Below are 19,898 nucleotides of genomic sequence, written 5' to 3' on the forward strand. Positions count from 1 at the left end.
GCTTTCAATATTGGAAGAAGTGATGGGAGTGTATTTCAAATTTGTCAGTTATTCGCAAGAAATTCATCAAACTCTTTCGGTCACACGAGGACACGCAGTTATTGCGCATGTATGGAGAATATGTTGAGAAATGTTCTGAAATGTATGTAAAACTGACTATACTGAACGCAACTCCAACTGGCGGCTGGAAAAAAAAAAACGAATCAGCGATCAGTTGAATTTTCTTCGACTGAGATCGGGCATTTTCGAGTCACAAGGTACCGAACGTTGTTCGCGGGACGAAACAAATGAGCGCTGGGTCCACCACATGTTGCCAAACGTACTGTAAAGCGCGAGAGAGTCTTCTCGGGCAACGATATTGCTAGCACCAGAAATCAGCGGGGTGTTAATGGTACAAATACCGGGTGTACAAAAAAGAATGTCCTAGATTTGAACCTCTGTTATTTCATAAATATTTGGCGTACAACAATGATATATATATTAAACGAAAGAGTAACACTCACAGTATTTTTGGTTCACAAATGTTCAATGTGTGACCCTTTTGTGACCCGGCACACATCCAAACGATAAGACAGCTCTTCCCACACTCTAACAAGCATGTCTGTAGTGACTGAAGTTACAGCTGTTCGTATTCGGCGTCGCAATTCTGGGAGATCATTTGGAAGGGGAGGTACGTATACAGCATCTTTGATAAAACCCCACAAAAAAATCACAAGGGTCAGATCAGGTGACCTGGGAGGCCATGACAAGCAAGCTCTGTCATTCTTTCCAGTACGACCAATCCAGCGGTCGGGGACCACACCATTTAACCATTCCCGCACACAAGTGTGTCAGTATGGGGGAGCACCATCTTGTTGCCAGATAAAGTTCTCTGGTTCAGCTGCTAGAAGTTGTGGGAACAACCATTCTTGGCATATGACTGCCTAATTTTTACTGAAACGTGGTTGACAAAAAACGTTTTTGACAGTGAGCTGCCATTCGCAAGCCATTTCACCATATATCGGAACGATCGTGCGACTCGTGGTGGGGGCGTTATGATCTGTGTTAACTCAAAATGGCCAAGCAAAGTACGCCACGACTTAAAACGGAATTGTGAAATACTGTGGGTGGAAGTTTCGGTGACCGGTGCCAAGAAGCTTCTCCTTGGCTCTTACTACAGGCCACATAAAAACAGTCCTTTGTTCCTTCTCGAAGAATGTCGAGATTCTTTGCTTGCGGCAGTTGCCCTGGGAGACGTTGCGCTTTTCGGCGACTTCAACCTCTCAATTGACTGGCAAGACCCTGTGAATGGAACAGCGAAGTGTACGAACGACGCATGGTTTATTGAAACTTTCATCTGTGGTTTAAACCTGAAACAACATAATTTGTTCAACACCAGGAAGGACAGCAACCTGGATTATGTTCTATCCACCCTAAACGATATTAGTATCACGCCACGTAAGAACCTCCTGACCTCCGACCACGACAGTTTGGATGTTTCTATTCTCATCCCCCCACCCCCTAGAAGAGGTCATCGCCCCTCCATCCAGAACAAACGCTACCTGTGGAACCGAGCGCCGTGGGAGGAGATAAGACATTCCCTCGACTCCTTCCCCTGGTGCATCTTGGAAGACGGGACGGTCGACGAGGCAGCTGACCTATTTACAGGTGTCATTCAAGCAGCAGTGACGGACCACGTGCCTACAGGGAAAATATCTTCTCGGAGATTTCCGTGTTGGTTCGACTCCGAAGTGCGGGATGTACTGGCCAACAAGACACGAGCATGGCAACTTTGGAAGGGCTTCCCGAGTGAACACACGCACAATACCTTTGCGGCTCTGCGACGACACTCAAAGTATCTGCTTCGAAAAAAATATAAGGAACATATAGACAATATCACTGCAACAATCCCGGAAAACCCAAAAAACTTTTTTAATCTAATAAACTCAAGGAAAAATAAAAGTAGGATTCCAGCTGAAATTACGCATGATAGTGAAAGTGCGATAGGGGACCGAAGGGCAGAACTCTTCAACGCTTATTTTCATGGTAACTTCTGCCCCCCGTCTTCCCTTGCAGCGTTGCCAAACGTAAGACCAGTCTGTTCCTCCTCCCTAACAACGCTTGTCACTACACCCGATGAGGTGAAGGATCTATTGTCGTCTCTTTCAGTTCACCGTGCCATAGGACCGGACGATATCAACACCATGTTCCTCAGGAAAACTGTGCAATCCCTGTGCTATCCCCTCTCCATTCTCTTGAACAGATGTTTTTCGGAAGGCATCTTTCCTCACGCTTGGAAACAAGCTAACATCACACCGATTCACAAAAGTGGTAACAAAAATTTTGTTTCATCTTACAGACCAATCTCCTTACTCTCTCCTCTGTCCATCATCTGTGAAAAAGTAATCAAAGACAGACTGTACAAATTTGTTTCTCCGTACTTAAGCTCTAAGCAACATGGTTTTCTTCCTGGTAGCTCCTGTCTTACAAACCTGTCTGTTTTACTCTCACATGCTATGGAATGCATTTCAAATAATTCAGAATTAGATGTAATATACTTTGTTCTGGCCAAAGCCTTTGATACTGTTAGTCATCGTCTTCTGATTCACAAATTATGCAATAGATTCAACATTCATGGCAAATTTCTCACCCTTCTCACAGACTACCTTAGCGATCGCCAACAACGTGTTGTTCTTCCTGGAACTGTTTCTAACTTTCTTCCTGTCCTCTCTGGAGTTCCACAGGGTAGTGTTCTAGGACCTCTCTTGTTTATATTATTCGTCGATGACCTTGCCGACCATCTCACAGCTCCCTCTAGCAATTACCTTCTTTTCGCAGATGACTGTAAAATTTTCAGGGAAATCTCCACTTCCGACGATACTCATCTTCTTCAGAATGACATAGCAACATTTACTTCCTGGTGCCTGACATGGGACCTTACATTACATCCTGACAAGTGTACTACTCTCACTATCTCTCTCAAGAAGAATCTGTTAAAGTCATCTTACTCCATCTCTGGCAATAACATCAAACCAGTATCCTCTCACAAAGACCTAGGCATTGTTTTCGACCAAAAGCTCACATTTGAGGAACATATTTTATGCACCACAAAAAAGGCCATGCGTCTCTTAGGTTTACTCTACCGTTTCACTGAAATTAGTGACATCTCAGCTCTCACTTTGTACTTCACATCATTCATCTCCCCAATAATAGAATACTGCTCTCCCGTCTGGTCCATGGCATGTCCCACTCACCTCTCCAGGTTCGATTCAGTCTTTCACTTCTTCCTAGCTATAGTCCGTCACAGGGTTCCCTCATTACGCAATTTTTCATCTCCGCATCTCTTGTCTTTTCTAAACTTACAAACTGCTTATCAGCGACGTTTGCAGAATGATTTCAGTTATTTATACAAAATTGTGAATGGCAAAATCCGCAGCAACACACTCCTTGAGGAATTCCACTTTAGAGTACCTATGCGCACAACTCGCAATACAAGGTTATTTTATACTAAAAAACCTAGACTAGAAATTCAGAAAAGATCTCTCTTTTATAGACTTGCAGCACAATACAATGATCTCCCCTCAAGTATTGATATATTTTCCTCCGAGTTTGCCTTTCGGTCTTCTATCAGAAGAAATACTTGTAATTAATATCACATTGTGCCATCTCTTACTTATTTTTTTGTTCATTTGCTATTCACTTTTATGTTGTTTTGTTACTCTTAATTATTTCTTATTTATTTTTATTTATTTATTTTATTTTATTTTATTTTTTATTTTTATGCTTATTATAATTATTGCTTTCTCATTGTTGACAATTTCAGTGTAAAATGGCCACCTGTGCTGTATCTGAAATTTTCTCAAATAAATAAACAAATAAATAAATAAATAGATAGCCCTGTCACAGTTTCTTCCGCGAAGAAGAACGGCCCATACACTTGACTTCGAGACACTGCACAGAATACATTGAGTTTAGGTAAGTCTCGTTCCCATTGCACGAACTCAGGGCCTCCCTGATGGCACAGTGGTTGCGTCATCGCCTTGTAATCAAGGGGTCCCGGGTTCGATACCCGCTGGAGGCACAAGTGGTTCGGATCCCACTTTAAGCTGTAGGTCCAGTCCCGATTAGCCTTACTGTGCATAAAGTGGACTTAAAACACCAAATCAACAACAACAACATTGCACAAACTCGTGAGGATTTTCGGTCCCCCAAATACAAACATTGTGTGTGTTAACATGTCCCTGTCCTCTATTCTATTCCTTTGCTACGCCAGCGCCGCCAACCGGAAAAACGGAGAACTAATGAACACCAACAATATTTCAAACATTCAAGTCATGAATGAACACTGAATGAACACTATTCACGTATTCTACAAGAAGTTATAACAATTTAAAACTAGGACATTCTTTTTTGTACACACTGTATACATACGTGGTCCTACATGAGGGAGTTTCACACGCAAACACACTACAAACACGCAAATAGACAACTGGCAAAAACAGAAGTACGCTTGGCAACGTTGCTTCGGGAGAGCGATGTGAGCCTCATGCTTTTACTTCGCAACTGAGTTTGTTAACACCCATCGAGCCACACACCCCCGAAGACGATTGGGGGACAGAAAGGGCCAGAAATATCCGTCAAGGTCAGCCGCAAGTTGCAGTTCCGTTCAGTATAAAACATATAAAATATGAGCCAAACCTAATATATGTACAAATATGGTAAATAAAATCTGAATTTTTCGAGTCTACATGTCATGATGCGCAAAGATAATACAAAACATAACTGATTTCAGCTTCACACATAAATATGTATTTACATATAAATCCGTTTCCTGAATTATGAGTCTGTCATCTTTTTTTTTAATCTAAAATTTTGGGTGCGTCAGCACTAAGGCTATTTTTCACCCGTCACGGGGTCCAGCCCTTATCGTTACACATAACAACTCTAACGTTGCATAACTAAAATCATAAAATATTAAAATCTTCTGACTTGCGTTAAAAGCTGAGGCTGTAAAGGAGCACTCAGCACAAATAAGGACAAAACACAGGACAACACAAACAAAATTATACTGGCCATGGGGCCAGTCGCCAGAGCCTCGTTAGTCTGCAGTCCAGGGTGTACTACGTGGAAGTGAGGTTGACTATTGGGTGCACTATGTGGAAGGAGCACCCCTTACACTCCCAGAGTCTGTCATCTTAACCGGTCATTTAGCATCACGAATTGAGGCGAGTGTACAATGTGTGCACGTAATATAGAAAGTACTCATGGAAAGTGCTATGGTTGAAAACAATCTCTAAGGCTTTTATTCTTTCCTGCTAAAAAAAGAGCAGGCTTCTGCTTCACACGTGTCGTTTTATAATTTACAACTTTACAAACTTGAAATTTAATGCAAGATTTTGTAGAAAACATAAAACTTTCACTCCCAAGTAGGTTCCAGTACGGATATGAATTAATGGCGAAGAATCTGGAGGTTTTCTCCTCTGAAGGGAAAGTTGTTTCAAACCAAAAGGTTTGTTTTATCCCTGTCAGGGGTAAATTTATTCCCCCCTTTGACAAAGTAATACTCACGCCAGTAGCAAAAGTTTACTTCTTGTTTTCCTATAAGTTATGAATGCAAAGCTGTTCTCGAAGAAACCAAGTTTGTCATATTTGAAATTCCATCAATCACCAGTTTAAAACTTGGCAATGCGTCTTTGCCCATTTTTGGCAGCTTACAGCTTGTGGTTATTGTGGTTAACGTGAAGTACACGGTTATCTGTATTTGTCTAATAGGAGTACCAATAAAATATCATATAGCTTCTCATAGATAGATAAAGTTTTCTAGTTTCTTCGTTAGTCTATTCGCTGAAATAATTCATTTCCTAAAACTTCAAGCTCTGAAGTAGTTTAACCATATTTGTTACAAGACAAGAATGGGAATATTCTTCAGATCCCATTAGTTACTTTCTTTTGCGCGAGATATTTTTTTCACCACCGTGACTTCTAAACAATGATCATCTATCCCTTGTCATTTTACGTTAAGTACTAATTAAAATTTAATATAGTTCATGAAAAAAATTATCAGATATTTTTTTTTTCAATAGAATGAAAAATTGTTTCATAATTACTCTCCCGTAATTTTCATTTTCCTGAACTTTGAGTGTAATTGTTAGTAGTAACTACTCTTTTTATTATCCAGTATATTATAATATATGAGAACTTACAACATGAAGCTGATGTCAAAATAGTGATAGTAGTTGCCAACACGTCGTCTCTTTAACATTTTTTTTGTGATGAGTATGTAAATGTAAACATACAGTGTTGTCAGTCAACTATACAAATTAGTAAAGAGATCGCTCATCTTTTCCTTGGAAATACCTAAAACCTACGATAAAATCCATCAAGGAGAGAAAATCATTAAGGAAATCCTAATTATGATTCTCTGAAGTAGCTACCTAACTTAAATAAGACATTTTAATTACTTGCTGCTTAGATTCCCCTTTGATATCAAAGCACAGTCTAATTCGATGATATACAGCTGGTTTCCGAGTTCTGTATCTTCAACGTGCAATAAAATACAAAACGTCTAGAAGTTCTCGAGATAATGCACTTTACCTGTTTTCGGGCTTTCAGGGTTAAAGGGGACATTTTAATGGCCTTGCAGCCATGCCCCTCTGTAATCCTCTGGACGATCAAGATTGTTCTTCTTCCTTTGTCTCAGCGTTTGAGATGATCACGCGGAATTCGGTCTGAAACAGAATCAAGTTTGCTTTCACCAAGTATTTTTAACTTCACGTTAGTTTTTATTTATCAAGCATACAATTTTATTTTCAGTAGTTTTTGCGTATCGAATTTTACCAAACCTTCCTACGCTGCAAAAAGTTGGAAAAATTTTATGTAAGACCGTAAATTTTCCGTTGCCATCCAACTACCCTAAAAATGACCACTACCGTTAAGTAATTAAAGACCATTACAGAGTTAACCTAACTAATGTAATTTTAATGATTCGGTCTTTAAAAACGTATTTAACTCATTCAACTGCTATTTATAATCATCATCCATCTTTATGCATTATAAACTATTCAAACTTTAATAAAATAAGGTTCCGTCCAGTTTTTATAAATTGACAGGGAAACTGTTAAATTTTAACGGTACAATATTGTAAATTTGACGGGAATATCTAACAGTGTACGCTCAGAAGGTGTCGTGTCGTTTGCGCCGAGGCTGCTTATCGGTTCATTTACGCCGTGACATATGTCAAGACCATCCTTGGCTGGTTTCCCCACAATCCAGAGTGTCATCACCGCCGCGCGCACGTGTGTTTATGAGCACATGGTGCATAGTGCATAAAGTGGACTTAAAACATAAAATCAAACGTATGTTTATGACGTTGCACAGCTGTGTTACACTGAAATGTTAAACCTATCCACCGAGTCAAATATGACTTTTCTTTACTTATTTTAAAATACGTTACACAGGATTACTTGTACCAATTTTATTCCACAACACAAAATACATAAATCGGCATCAGCCTATTAACTATTAATCATTTATCGTTAATCGTCAAAAAAAACATTGTAAATACAGTGTTATTTTTTGCAAACATTATATAAGTAATAGCTACGTATATATAAACACAATATTTCGATACACTTGCACAAGAACAGTACAAACGTTATTTGAATTCTTGTAGGTATGCAAATGCTCGAAGGCATCCTCGAAGATCGCCTGAGCTTCTGTACTTCGAAAGAACACACTCAACACATTTGTCCATTTCGATGTATTGATATTTTCATATTCTCAGCCATCTTGTCGTCTCTTACAAGTCTCAGTTTTACATAAATACTAATTTCCCAATGTAGATCCCTCATATATACTTTCATCTTACATTCATTTACCAATCACCTTCCTTTTCAATCAAAGATAAACACAGCTGCAGCTGGGCAACGTCATAAACTCACGTATACGCGGCGGTAATGACACTCCGGATTGTGGGAAAACCCACCAAGGAAGGTCTTGACATATGTCGCGGCTGAAATGAACCGATAAGAACCCTCGGCGCAAATGACTCGGCGCAAGCGACACGGACTCCGCTCAGAATACCTTGCGAGCTGTAATTGCAATTGTCTTTATCTCAATCCGGCTGATTTAAGCATTAGAGTAAAGGAACTTCGTTCCTCAGTTTATTATCCAGGTGTAGAAACCCAAGTCTTCCATATCACTCTCATATCCTCTCACCTTCACACACTATTGAAGAATCACCTGCCTGTTGAATCGATAGAAATTGATTGTTGTAAGACACAGAAAATTTCAAATCACATTCTTTCTATTTTGGAATATTTGTTCGCTCTTTCTTTCAGGTCGTTGGATTCTGCCTTGTGTTTCGTGCAAAAACCGTAGTACCTGCACTTGGAGTCTTATTCGATGGCAGCCATATCTATGTTCCTACAAGTATGTCTCCAGGGAGGAGCTGTCTCAATGCCTTAGCGGTAAAAAGGTAAGCCACAGTTAATTTCCGTAAATTTTCTATCAACCAATCTTGTACTGATTTTTTCTGTCAAATGTTATAATTATTAATATTTTCTTTTGTAAGATGACTTCAATTCAAGATATATGTAATGTTAAATGCTCAGAGTTTTTTTAGTATTTGTTTTTAAGTGCACTTTAGGCACAGATGAACTAATTTGGACTGGACCTACAGTTTAAAGTGGGATCCGAACCATTATGTGCCTCCACTGGGTATCGACCCTTTGATTATGAGGCGACGACGTTACGACTACGACATCGGGGAGGTCACATTGGAATATGTAAATTAGTTTTTAGTGCCTTTCCGACATCTATTGGTAATTTCAGATAAGTGGAGCACTTCCCTGCAAGTACTTACAACCATTTAATTAGATAGAATGTCGATTTACTCTGAAGCGGAAATGTTTCGAACCACGAAAGGTGTGTCCCCGTCGGGGATCGTTCCAGGCAACCCTCGATTACAAGGCGATAACCTGCTTGTACCCACTAGGCTTCGTGAGCAGCACCGAGTCCGATCTTTGTCTTCAGATATATGTGTTGTATTCATGTTCAAAATGAAGTGTTATACAATTAATGTTAGTATTCCTTACGGAATATATTTCGTATCATTGTGGAACTTCCGTTCTTGTGGTATTCCGGAAGGCCCGCAAATGTGCGTCCTTTTTTTCTTAATCATTTACGTCGCATTAGCATATCGTTCTTTAAATGATGAAGTTCCAAATGAAGGATATGTGTGAAATGGACGAAGTCATATTAAAAATATGCCTGCCATACCTAGAATATAACTCTTGAACACCTGACCGCACCGTATCCTGGCAATAGGCAGTTTATCTATGTAGGATATTCCAACATTTTGTTCACATCCTGAAAATATTCGTTAAGTATTGTGTTTTATAATTTAATTAACAGTATTTCTTTACCATGAAACATCGAAGTAGAAACACAAAAATCTCACTCTGCAGACAATGGGGCTGTGACAACTGAAGTTACAATGACGATAATTATCTATGAGAAGTTGTCTGAAAATTGCGTACACATTACCGGGAGCTGATAAGTATTCAGATCATACACTACTGCTGAGCAAATTATACATTGAATTTTAAGAATATAAGAATAGTCCAGGCAATAGAGAAGCCTGACATTGAGAAACTTAAGGACGAAGAAAAAAAAGATCCAAATTTGAAGAAAATTTCAGAGAATGTCACTAAATTAAAAGACCAAGCAGAAAGTGGTGATAAGTTTTCGGATGGCATAAATTGCTTTTTACGGAATGCAGCAGAAGAAACAATAGCATATAAGGAGGGGAATAGTTAAAAAAATGATTCGAAGATGTTGGAGAAGATGGATGAATGAAGACAATGGAATAATGTAAACGAAGAAGATGGAAGAAAAACTCAACGATACTTCGTGTATACAACATGTTAAGCGGAGATACTGATAAGACCAACGAAGAGTGGATCGTTACGTATTCCTCATCTTCATTTTCGAGTTACGTTTAGCTAGGCAGCCTGACAAGAAATATAAGGAAAGTGTTGTGTCCCAATACGGGATAAAGCATAACTGTGAAGAAATTGAGAGAACTAGAAAATAGGGAGAATGTATTGTATCTCAAAGCAAACTGCTTGGACTATGCTGAGAAAGAAATAAAATACAATGTGGGAAAGATGAGAAAGGTTGCGAGTTCAGAAACACAGCAGAACCACTGAATTTATGGGAGAGTATGTAGAAGAGATAAGAAAAATATAAATCGTGCATATACTCTACCTATAGAAAATGAAGAGGGTGTATCTGGTGATGAGAAAGGTCTTTCCACCCTGAAGAAAGAATTCTAGGAATGACTTAGGAAAATGAATAATGGAGGTCAACAGGAGTGGAAGAAGTCTCTATAGAGAAAATGTATCTATGAGGAAATGCAAAGTGAGGATACCTATGCGAAGGAAGCCTTTAATGAAGTTTGTGCGTACCTTTGAACACAAAACTATGCTTTGTTAAAAGAGGGAAGGAAATTTTGTGCCTTTGCGATGAAATGAAATTTATGAGAAACGTGATTGGCCCTAAAACTTCACAGAAAAAGTTTTAATATCTCGACTGAAGAAAAGTAGCACCAGGAAATGCACAAAGTATAGGACAATCAACCTGTGCTCACACTCAGTTAAATAGGAACTTAAGCTAATGTTAATGGAGAGCTAGAAGAACAATTTGTTTTTCCAAGAAGAAAAAATATTCAAGGGACGCAACTGGATTATTTCGGACAGTTGTTGAAATATACCTTTAGAAAGGAAATAAATTGTGCAGAGTACCTGTGGAAAAAACGTAAGGAAATGCTGGGAAAAATTGGTGTAGGCTCAACCTGTACATGAAACAATGATTTAAAGTAAGGATAAGAGAAGAAATGATAGAGGGAAGTTGAAATGGAGAGAGCAAAGATGCTGCCTATCACTGATGTTATTCAATTTCTACTTACAAAACTTAGTAACGAATTGTTTCCAGAATGAGGAAGCGATAAATATTCGAGATGTAAGAAAAATAATGTATGGGATTTGCCGACTTCATGGCCTTGTTAGTTCAAGGTAAAACGAAGATGAACAATATGTTAGAGGCCACTGTTAGCAGTACGAGATAGAAATTAATGTGAAGAAAACAAGACAGTAGTTATCGGAAGAAACCAAAGAAAATTAATGCTAGAACTGGAAGTAAAAGACATCAAGAAATCTATAACTTCAGATACCTGGAACGTATCATAAGGAGTGGCATGAAGGTATGAGGATTCTTATGACAATGAGGAAATGCAAAGTGAGGATACCTATGGGAAGGAAGCCTTTAATAGAAGTTTGTGCGTACCTTTCAACAAAAAACTAATAAAAGAGTCTATTTTTTGTATAATACAGAATTATACTTCTATAAACAAATGAAAGCGACTAGAAGCTTTGAAAATGTGGTTATGACTAAGGAAAGCATTTGTGAAATGGACAAGGAAATTTAGAAAGGAAAGTATCTTGGAGAGAGTCTGTGAAGAAAAAACCTTGTTGGGAGTGATCAAGAAGAAAAAAAGAAATTAGAATGGACAGTGGCAAAGAATAAACTGTCTGCGCTGGAAGTCATGGCTAACCAGGGGGAGGAGTAGGGCGAAGAACAACATATCAGCTGATAGATTATATTAAATTAAGTGGATACTACTACAGTGCGTTCGTCTTGGCTCTGGGCAGAGATAGTCGTGAACAACTTTGGACAACTCTTATAACACAGGTTAGTTCTCGTTATGCAATATAAATATAATTGTCTACATGCTAAAGATATGTGCATAGATGGATAAGCGAGACATTGCGGGACGAAAATGCCGGCATCTGCTCCCTGTCACGCCATGTGACGCGCTATCTCGGCCCAGAGCCAAAACGAACGCACTGTATATTCCCTGCACAACTTTAAACAATAAGACAAAAATACTTCAAGAACTCAAACTTAGGCAAAGGCACATCACTACCAGTTCACATAGGTCACAAACGGACATATTCCAAGATACAGTATACTCAGCCTGTGTAAGTTATGTACGCAGAGACGTCTCCTGAACGCATGCGTCAAGGACAGCTTGCTCTGCGAAAAAGGACAGCTTGCTCTGCGACGACATTAATGTGCATTTCTACATTCTAATTTCTTCATAGAGGAGAAGTATTTATTTTACACGAGAGCTCTCAACTAAGCTTATATTACATTTCTTGGATCTGAAGTGAAATAAAGTAATAATTCTTTTCCCACAATTGACGCATGCGTCATTTCAGATTCAAGAAATGTAATACAATCTTAGTTGAGCGCTCTCGTGTAAAATAAATACTTCTCCTATATAAAGAAATTAGAATGTAGAAATGCCCATTAATGTCGTCGTAGAGCAAGCTGTCCTTTTTCCCACAATTGACGCATGCGCAGCATGCACCGCATGCGTTCAGGAGACGCCTCTGAATGTACGCCTCGGTCCCAAGTCGGCAAGGTTCTGCCACGCCAAATACTTCGTCCGTACAGCTTGGATACCTAGCCAATGGCAGGGCTAGTTTTAGTCATCTGACATTACCCATACACAACTTGACGTCATTAACAGAACTACAGCGCCTTGAATAACATAGTGTGGAAAACGACCCAAGAAACTGGTTCCCCGAGACGATGACAAGTAGATGGCAGTGCGATCGACCCAGGTGCTAATTTTGTTATGAAAGTAATGCGGCTTAGTTAGTTTTTTGGAATATAATGTGTAGATTTGTTTCTCTAGAAAGGCGGTAAGTGAATTGATGGAAACAGTTATATTTGTGGAGTGATTTGCAGTCACGAAATGGCATTAATTTGGAAAGAAAAGTAAAATAAAATTAATAAATAAATAGCATGCGTAACACAAGAAGAAACATCGCAATGTGATTCCGGACGTCAGGTCTTGGACTGTGTATTAGAGTATTAGAGTTTATTTTTCTATGTTATTAGGATATAAATAGTATCCTGAGAGATATTTCATACCGAGGCGACAAACCACAAATGTCGCTTGAAAGCGAGCAGTCGTAAATCAATGCAGCCTTTCGAACCATAGGGACAAAAGCTCTGACTGCACCGTTTCCTCAAGGAGATTTTACACCAAATCGATACGCGACACTTATCGCTTGAGGATTTCACACCAAAGCGACACGGGTCCTTCGGTCCAAGGCAACTTTCATACCGAAGTGACACATGTTGCTTGGAAAGGAGCCAATCAAGAGCAACATTTCACATCGTAGCGGCATGACGGGAAGCACAGGCCAGCGTTCGGTTGGTGAAATCCTCAAGCGATAAGTGTCGCGTGCCGCTTGTCGCTTTGGTGCGCAATCTCACTAAAGCAAGACATTCATTGCATCGCGTATGCGCGAACAACAAACCACGGCAACATGTTGCAAGCTATTGAGGAAATGGCCCAGTTTGAACCACGCAGAAGCGACAAAGCGACACGTGAGGCTTATCGTGTCGCCTAGATCTGTTGCTGTAATGTGCGGTTTATCGTGTCGCCTATCTGTTGTTCGCAAGCAACGCTTGCTAATAGACTGAAGGCACCATGTCGCTTGTCAATTAGTTGGGAACTCCCCGTGTAGCGAGTCGCTTTGGTCTCAGCACCCTTCCTTTAAGGAGCTTTCCGACTGAAGTAACAAGTAGCACGCGAATACGCCATATGAACGTGTCGTTTGCTGTTTGGACCCTCATGTGCAATGAATGCTATTTTACAGTCTGGAAGTGTATGTCACTTCCAGACTGTAAACATCCCGTGTCGCTTGTCCCATTGGTTTGAAAGTTTCCTTACACTCATGTCGATGGCACTAAGAAAGTATTGTGGGGTTCCCCTTGTCGTTTCATGCAATCATCATTATCATCATCGCCGCGATTAGCTTAAAGCGGAAGAAAAGAGACAGTAAATATCAAAAATACAAATGCTTCAGTGTGTATATCTTTAAAAGAAATGATGATGATGATAATAATAATGAACCTAATTCATACACAAAAATTTAGTTGCCAAGAACATTCCACGCGTATTTTTTCTCCCATATTATTAACGAAAGTATGACGATAACAGGACATGGTCGACTGTCTAGAATGTTCGTTAATATCTTCGCGACCACTGTACCAAATATCATAGCAATTATCACATTCATAGAAATGCTTCATGTAAAAGAATCAGACGTTGCAGCGAAAACTCCATTTACTTCCATTATAAGCAGTCGAACACCAAGCACCGGGGTCAACACCAGCGCCTCTAGCGGATCATTTTCGAGGGGAACCATCCAGAGAGCGCAGAAGCATGCCGTTTTCCACACTACGTTATTCTAGGCGCTATAACAGAACCTTGCGTCGCAATCTACTTACACTACACTGATATGAAAGGTACGGCTCAAGATCGAAAAGCCTGGAGGTTCCATCGTAAAACCTGTCCAGTGGGAAGAGAAGAATGAAAGATTGAATTTCCTGTTAGGAGTAAAGTAGTCATTTTGATAGAAGACGATTATATTTTTAAATGCGTTTTTGGAGTATTGAGATTATGTTTCTGCATATGTAGCAAAGTAAAGAAGCACCCAGTTAATAATACATAAACAATCAATCTAAAATGTAAGTTTCATTTTAGTGATGTATCATTCTTGGCATTTTAATCCTGAAATTTCTGAAATGCATTTGATTTATCCAGCTTTAGAATATGTGATGCTGCATGCGTGTCTCATTTATTGTTATAGTTACTGTACCACAAATGTAGTTTGCTAGACAGTTCTTATACTTTTTAATAATATATTGATCATTTTCCCTTCCTTCGTTTGAATGCTAAATTTTATCTTTGTTCTTGTAACATTCGAAACGCATATTTGTTTCGCAAAGTTCTTGCATCCTTTGAATGGTTTCCGGTGATCAATTTCTAGGAAGTTGTTGCTGTCTTGTTAGCTTATCATTATGTACTTCCTTATGTACCTATGTCTGCGGTTGCGTCAGTGCTTGTCTACAGTCTGGTGTGAGAGTCTGCCGTCTTTGTATGACATTACAAACTAGCTGAGTAATGATTACTTGTAGAACAGAATGCGACTTAAACGTTCCCACACACAATCCTTCCCGGCTCCATGCCGTGATTGTCATGCCAGAACTATCATTCCGGGACTGCCAGGATTCACCACGTCACTCAGGGACTGTCCTTCCCTAATTCGTGGATTAAAGTGTAGCTAGTAGTAGGCAGAATTAGTTCACAGCGGAAAATTTGCAGTGCATGCAGTTATATCAGTATGAAAATACCAGGGCAGTGACATGCCGTAGATTATATAAGTCTAAATCTATATTTGTTGCCTGCTTGTATTCTATGCGTAGAATATATAGGCTTTACGTAGTCTAGCTAGATAATATAAACTACAGAAATAAACAAGGCACAATGTTGTTTTCAAAGAAAAAAATTAATTTGAGTAGTGCCAGTTCGTATCCAACTGACAGGGCCTCCCCGACGGCGCAGTGGTAGCGTCGTCGCCTTGTAATCAAGGAGTCCCGGGTTCGATACCCGGTGGAGGAACAAGTGGTTCGGATCCCACTTTAAACTGTAGGTCCAGTCCCAATTAGCCTTACTGTGCATAAAATGGACTTAAAACAACAAATCAACCAACCAAATCCAACTGAGAGCAATCCTATTTATTCAAAATTCTAGAAAAAAAATATGGGACAAAATACTATATACTCTGTCCCGGCTATATCTCTGGAGCAAGCGAACGACAACAAGTCTCTGCGCATGTAGTGACGCAAGACGGCTCCACCAATTAACTAATGAGAGAGAATGGGATTGCGTGTAGGGGGAAGCGATTGCAACCAGCCTTCGCAGCAGCTTTGCTCTGCCCACTCGATTTACCCCCTTCTCTGCCGCTCCAGAGATAATCGGGACAGAGTATATATACTTGATAATAGCGGGCGTCTACTCTCATATTGTGGTGTTTACTAAAAAAAAAATGTTCGTATCTGTATCTCTGATGTTTTAGTGCCCCCCTTTCTGACACTTTTACTAATGCATGTAGTGCAATACATTGAAAATGGTATGAGTGTGTGTGCGTGTGTGTGTGTGTGTGTACAGCAGTGAGTGGGTGCATGGAGTGGCAATCGCTATTGTAATATTGGGCGATTTCCATTTTACGATTGTAATACAAGTATTCGTTTTTTTATTTAAAAAAATCTAAATCCTCTGTCTAGCGGTTCGTTGTCAGATTCTAAAGATTCGATTGTCGAGTAGTCAGTGGCGTATAGGGGAGTTGGTTGGGGCTAGATACCCTTAATTTATTCAAATTTCCCGAACATCAAAAGAGCTAGGGGTCATAAACTGTTCTATCTAACTATAACGTCCGGTTTAGAGGTGGCTTTATAGTTTGATAAATATCGCTTCACATTTTTATTTCCTGCATGCATTAACGTGTACTGATTGTTTCGATTCAGGTTCACATATGATGATCACTGCACCACGAATTGTACCCTCAGACAGACCAAACGTGGTTAACATAAACAAACTAAAATTAGAAATACATTGTATTACATTACGAAATTGAAATAGGATAATGAGAAATTATTGAAAGGTACCTATTTCTTTAGACTTGCTGTGTTATATGTACTTATTATACAGCCATTACTTGTGTGTATCGAAGAAAAAATGTTGCATTGATACATGTTATTATCTTTCCAGTTGCTGTTTCTTGGAGATTCAACGAATCGGGGAATGATGCATTACATCATTGAACGACTGAATGGGTCTCTGGCCGACTGCGACAAAACTCATGACATCAAAGTTTACTCGAGACTTAATCAAGGAAAAACTTTCTTCAGTTTTGCCTACTATCCTCAATTTTGGCTTCCTTCCAGCGGAAGACCCGTCTTCGAGAAAACACTTTACCAACTTTTATTGAAGTAAGTAGTCGGTGCATTTTAAATTTGACTTTCTTTATGCACCATCTAATTATGATTCCAGACGAAGGAAAGAAGGATGAGGTTGAGAACAGTAGAACTACGTTTGAATCCTGTTGAAGTATATGAATCATACTTTTCCCCTAATTATGGTTTTTACTTTGGCAATTAGTATGCTTTTATGTGTATAAGAAAACGCATATTTTCTTCAGGAGTACAGAATTTCAATATACAAAATGTCTGAAGGTGCAGATGAATGTGAGTTAACCCTTACTACTTGTACGTACATGTGCACATACACACACATACGATTGCGTACACAGAAATTCACGTGTATTTCTGCGTGTGTGTGTTATCTTCCGTCGTTATTTTTCCTCTGCGGGCTAATTACAGCGATGAGGAAGAACGATGACTACATTACCTTGATTAAAGGAACACTTCCAAAGAATATATATATATATATATATATATATATATATATATATATATATATATATATATATGCGCAAATCGAGATTATAATCGTGTGTCGACCCCTCAACGCGCTCAGCCATCGCAGTGGCGTATGAATATATGAGTATGTGTAAGCGAGTGAATGTTTTAAGTCTAATCTTTGCTCAAAAAGCAATTGAAAATTGAGCATGTGTGTTTATGCTGCGGTGCGATTGAAGAGAATATCCGCAACACATCCAAATTATTTCATGTGTGTATGCTTCACAAAAGAGCAACTCGTTCAGTGCGGGAAGAGTAGAAAGGGCGGTAGGAAAATGAACAAGAGGAAATTGCTTACTGGATGGAGCGAACTGGTGAAGACCATAGGAATGAGAAATTGATGAAAACGACAATCTCAACACACCCTTGGCAGGAAATAATGTTTAGCATGCAACCAGCGAAACGGGAGCAGGTGTTCTTTCTAATGGAAATGGCACGATGTGATATTGAAAATCTCAGGCTGAAAGTTGGGAATGATTAAAAAAAGATGACGCTCTCAGACAGTAGTCAGTGCTTGGGTAAACAGTAGGATGAACATACGTTGGCTGAAATTCTGAAAAGAAGAAACTAAAGTAGTGGATAGGACTTCATGTCAGATTGACTAAAATACCCATTCGAGTTTTCATTGAGGTGTGGATAGAAAGTGTTTTCATTATCTCATTTTTCTTGTTATATTCTTCTGTAGTTTGAAGCCTATGTGCGTTTTACAAGAACTCAAAACTAGATCTCATTGTTTAATTGCCATTTGGCGACTAATGAATAACATTTAACAGCCAAACCTGACACATTAGTAGCCAAAACCAGTTCAGAAGCAAAAGGTCAGATGATAGTGCATAGTAGAAACCTTCATTCCTGCGCTTTTTAAGACAACTGGGTATAAAAACAATACAATCATTTTTTGTGTCACTTTTGGCTAATTTGCGAAGATGGGAATGAGCGACGATGTGATGAAATTGATGAATGGACACTCACAAACATCCATGTCCAAACCGAGATTCGAACCCGAGACTCCTGGCGTCGTAGCGCGATGTGGTAACCAATCTGCCACGTGGGATTGGTTACCACATTACACTGCGAAGTATTTAATTGATTGACGCAATAAATGTGTACGGAATTACTCATTTCTGGATAAAAAGTAAATATAAAAGAGTTCGTGTTCTCCTCCATCAATTGTTTATAAGAATCAGAATCTTACAATCGCCAAAATTAGCGATTTGATATGTTCAGTTAGGCGCCAATCTAGATACTACATACGCTTTTTGAACATTGGTGTTTACATGTACTGCATACGCTCCTTATGGATTTCTAACCACAGGATATATCAGGGGAAAATGCTTTACTACTAAGAACTTTTCGAAAACCGAACTAGTTAAATGAATCCCGTCCTTTCGGCGGTCGACTACCTTGAGTGTGAGACTCGTGATCTGACAGTCCTAGGTTGGAGTCAGAGGTTGGACTTGAATGTCTCTTTGTGAGGGTATCTTGATAATTTCATCTAATCACCATTCATCTCCAGAGATGACGTACTGTCGCCTTGTAATGAAGGAGTCCCGGTTTCGATCCTTGGTGGAGGCTCATTGCACAGTGGTGCGGATCCAACTTTAAATTGTAGGTCGAGTTCCAATTAACCTATTTGAGCATAAAGTGAAATTAAAGAAATTACCATTCTTCCTCGTCGTCACGATTAGTCTACAAAGGGACGGAAAATAAGAAAAATACAAAAGTTTACTTATTTGTGCAGTTTATAGACGAGCTGTGTCCAACAAAGAAATCCACTATTGTACAACTGTAAATATTCCTAATTGAGCAATGTATAATCGAATCAAGGAATGATAAACAATAATGATTTTCACCGTTAATTTCATTTAACGTTCCACAGAAGACGAAGCATTAAAACTATCGGACGTCCAGAACTCCTCCCCGACAAATGATTATAATAGAAATTGAACCTGACGTGTTTTGCTGTGCTTTGCAGCACTTTGCTATCTTGCTGATTCATTTTTGTCCACCGCTTTGGGTATTAGGGTCCACTCTCCCTATAGTATTATACAGATTCCAACCAACGTCCCCCATCCCCTCTTAACTTCGCAGCTGCACTCTTCAGTTGAAACCCATCGAGGGAGAAAATTCAATTCAGGGTTTCAAGCATAAAGTTCAGGGTTGGAAGGTAGAGCCCGTAACATCAACTTCTGTCCTCTATTTGTGATCGCTTTTCTGGGTGCGGAGGTGGGGGGTCGGCCACCCAAAGCGCCAATTCTAACTTCAACCCACCCCCGGGATCTGACAAAAAAAAATGCGATTTAGTTAAGCTTGATGTGATACGGTGAAAAATATCTCTGCTGGGATTTGAAAATTGTCAACGAGATGAAGCTCTTCAACAAATGCGCCTCTTAAAACATTAACCGATAATTATGTATTTCTTTCTTGCTTTATTTAATTTGCATTAATATTTTGTTGTTGAATATCATAGCCCTACTAATTTTTATATTGTATGATTTACAGTGCGAGAAGGTATG

The 19,898-nt window shown here is 39.3% G+C and overlaps 1 protein-coding gene across 2 annotated transcripts in view; it reads left to right on the forward strand.

The window, feature by feature from the left end:
* The window catches only part of LOC145984032 (cadherin-like and PC-esterase domain-containing protein 1), a 516,258-nt gene that overhangs the window by 452,539 nt on the left and 43,821 nt on the right, over nucleotides 1–19,898 (forward strand). For both annotated transcript variants that reach the window (XM_083117366.1, XM_083117365.1), the window contains 2 exons: nucleotides 8,319–8,455; nucleotides 16,673–16,893. In XM_083117366.1, coding sequence (XP_082973492.1) covers nucleotides 8,319–8,455; nucleotides 16,673–16,893 — 358 coding nt within the window. The remainder of the gene's footprint in view (nucleotides 1–8,318; nucleotides 8,456–16,672; nucleotides 16,894–19,898) is intronic.

This window comes from Lepisma saccharinum, chromosome 2 (assembly GCF_977018435.1).
Source record: "Lepisma saccharinum chromosome 2, izLepSacc3.1, whole genome shotgun sequence".
NCBI lineage: Eukaryota > Metazoa > Arthropoda > Insecta > Zygentoma > Lepismatidae > Lepisma > Lepisma saccharinum.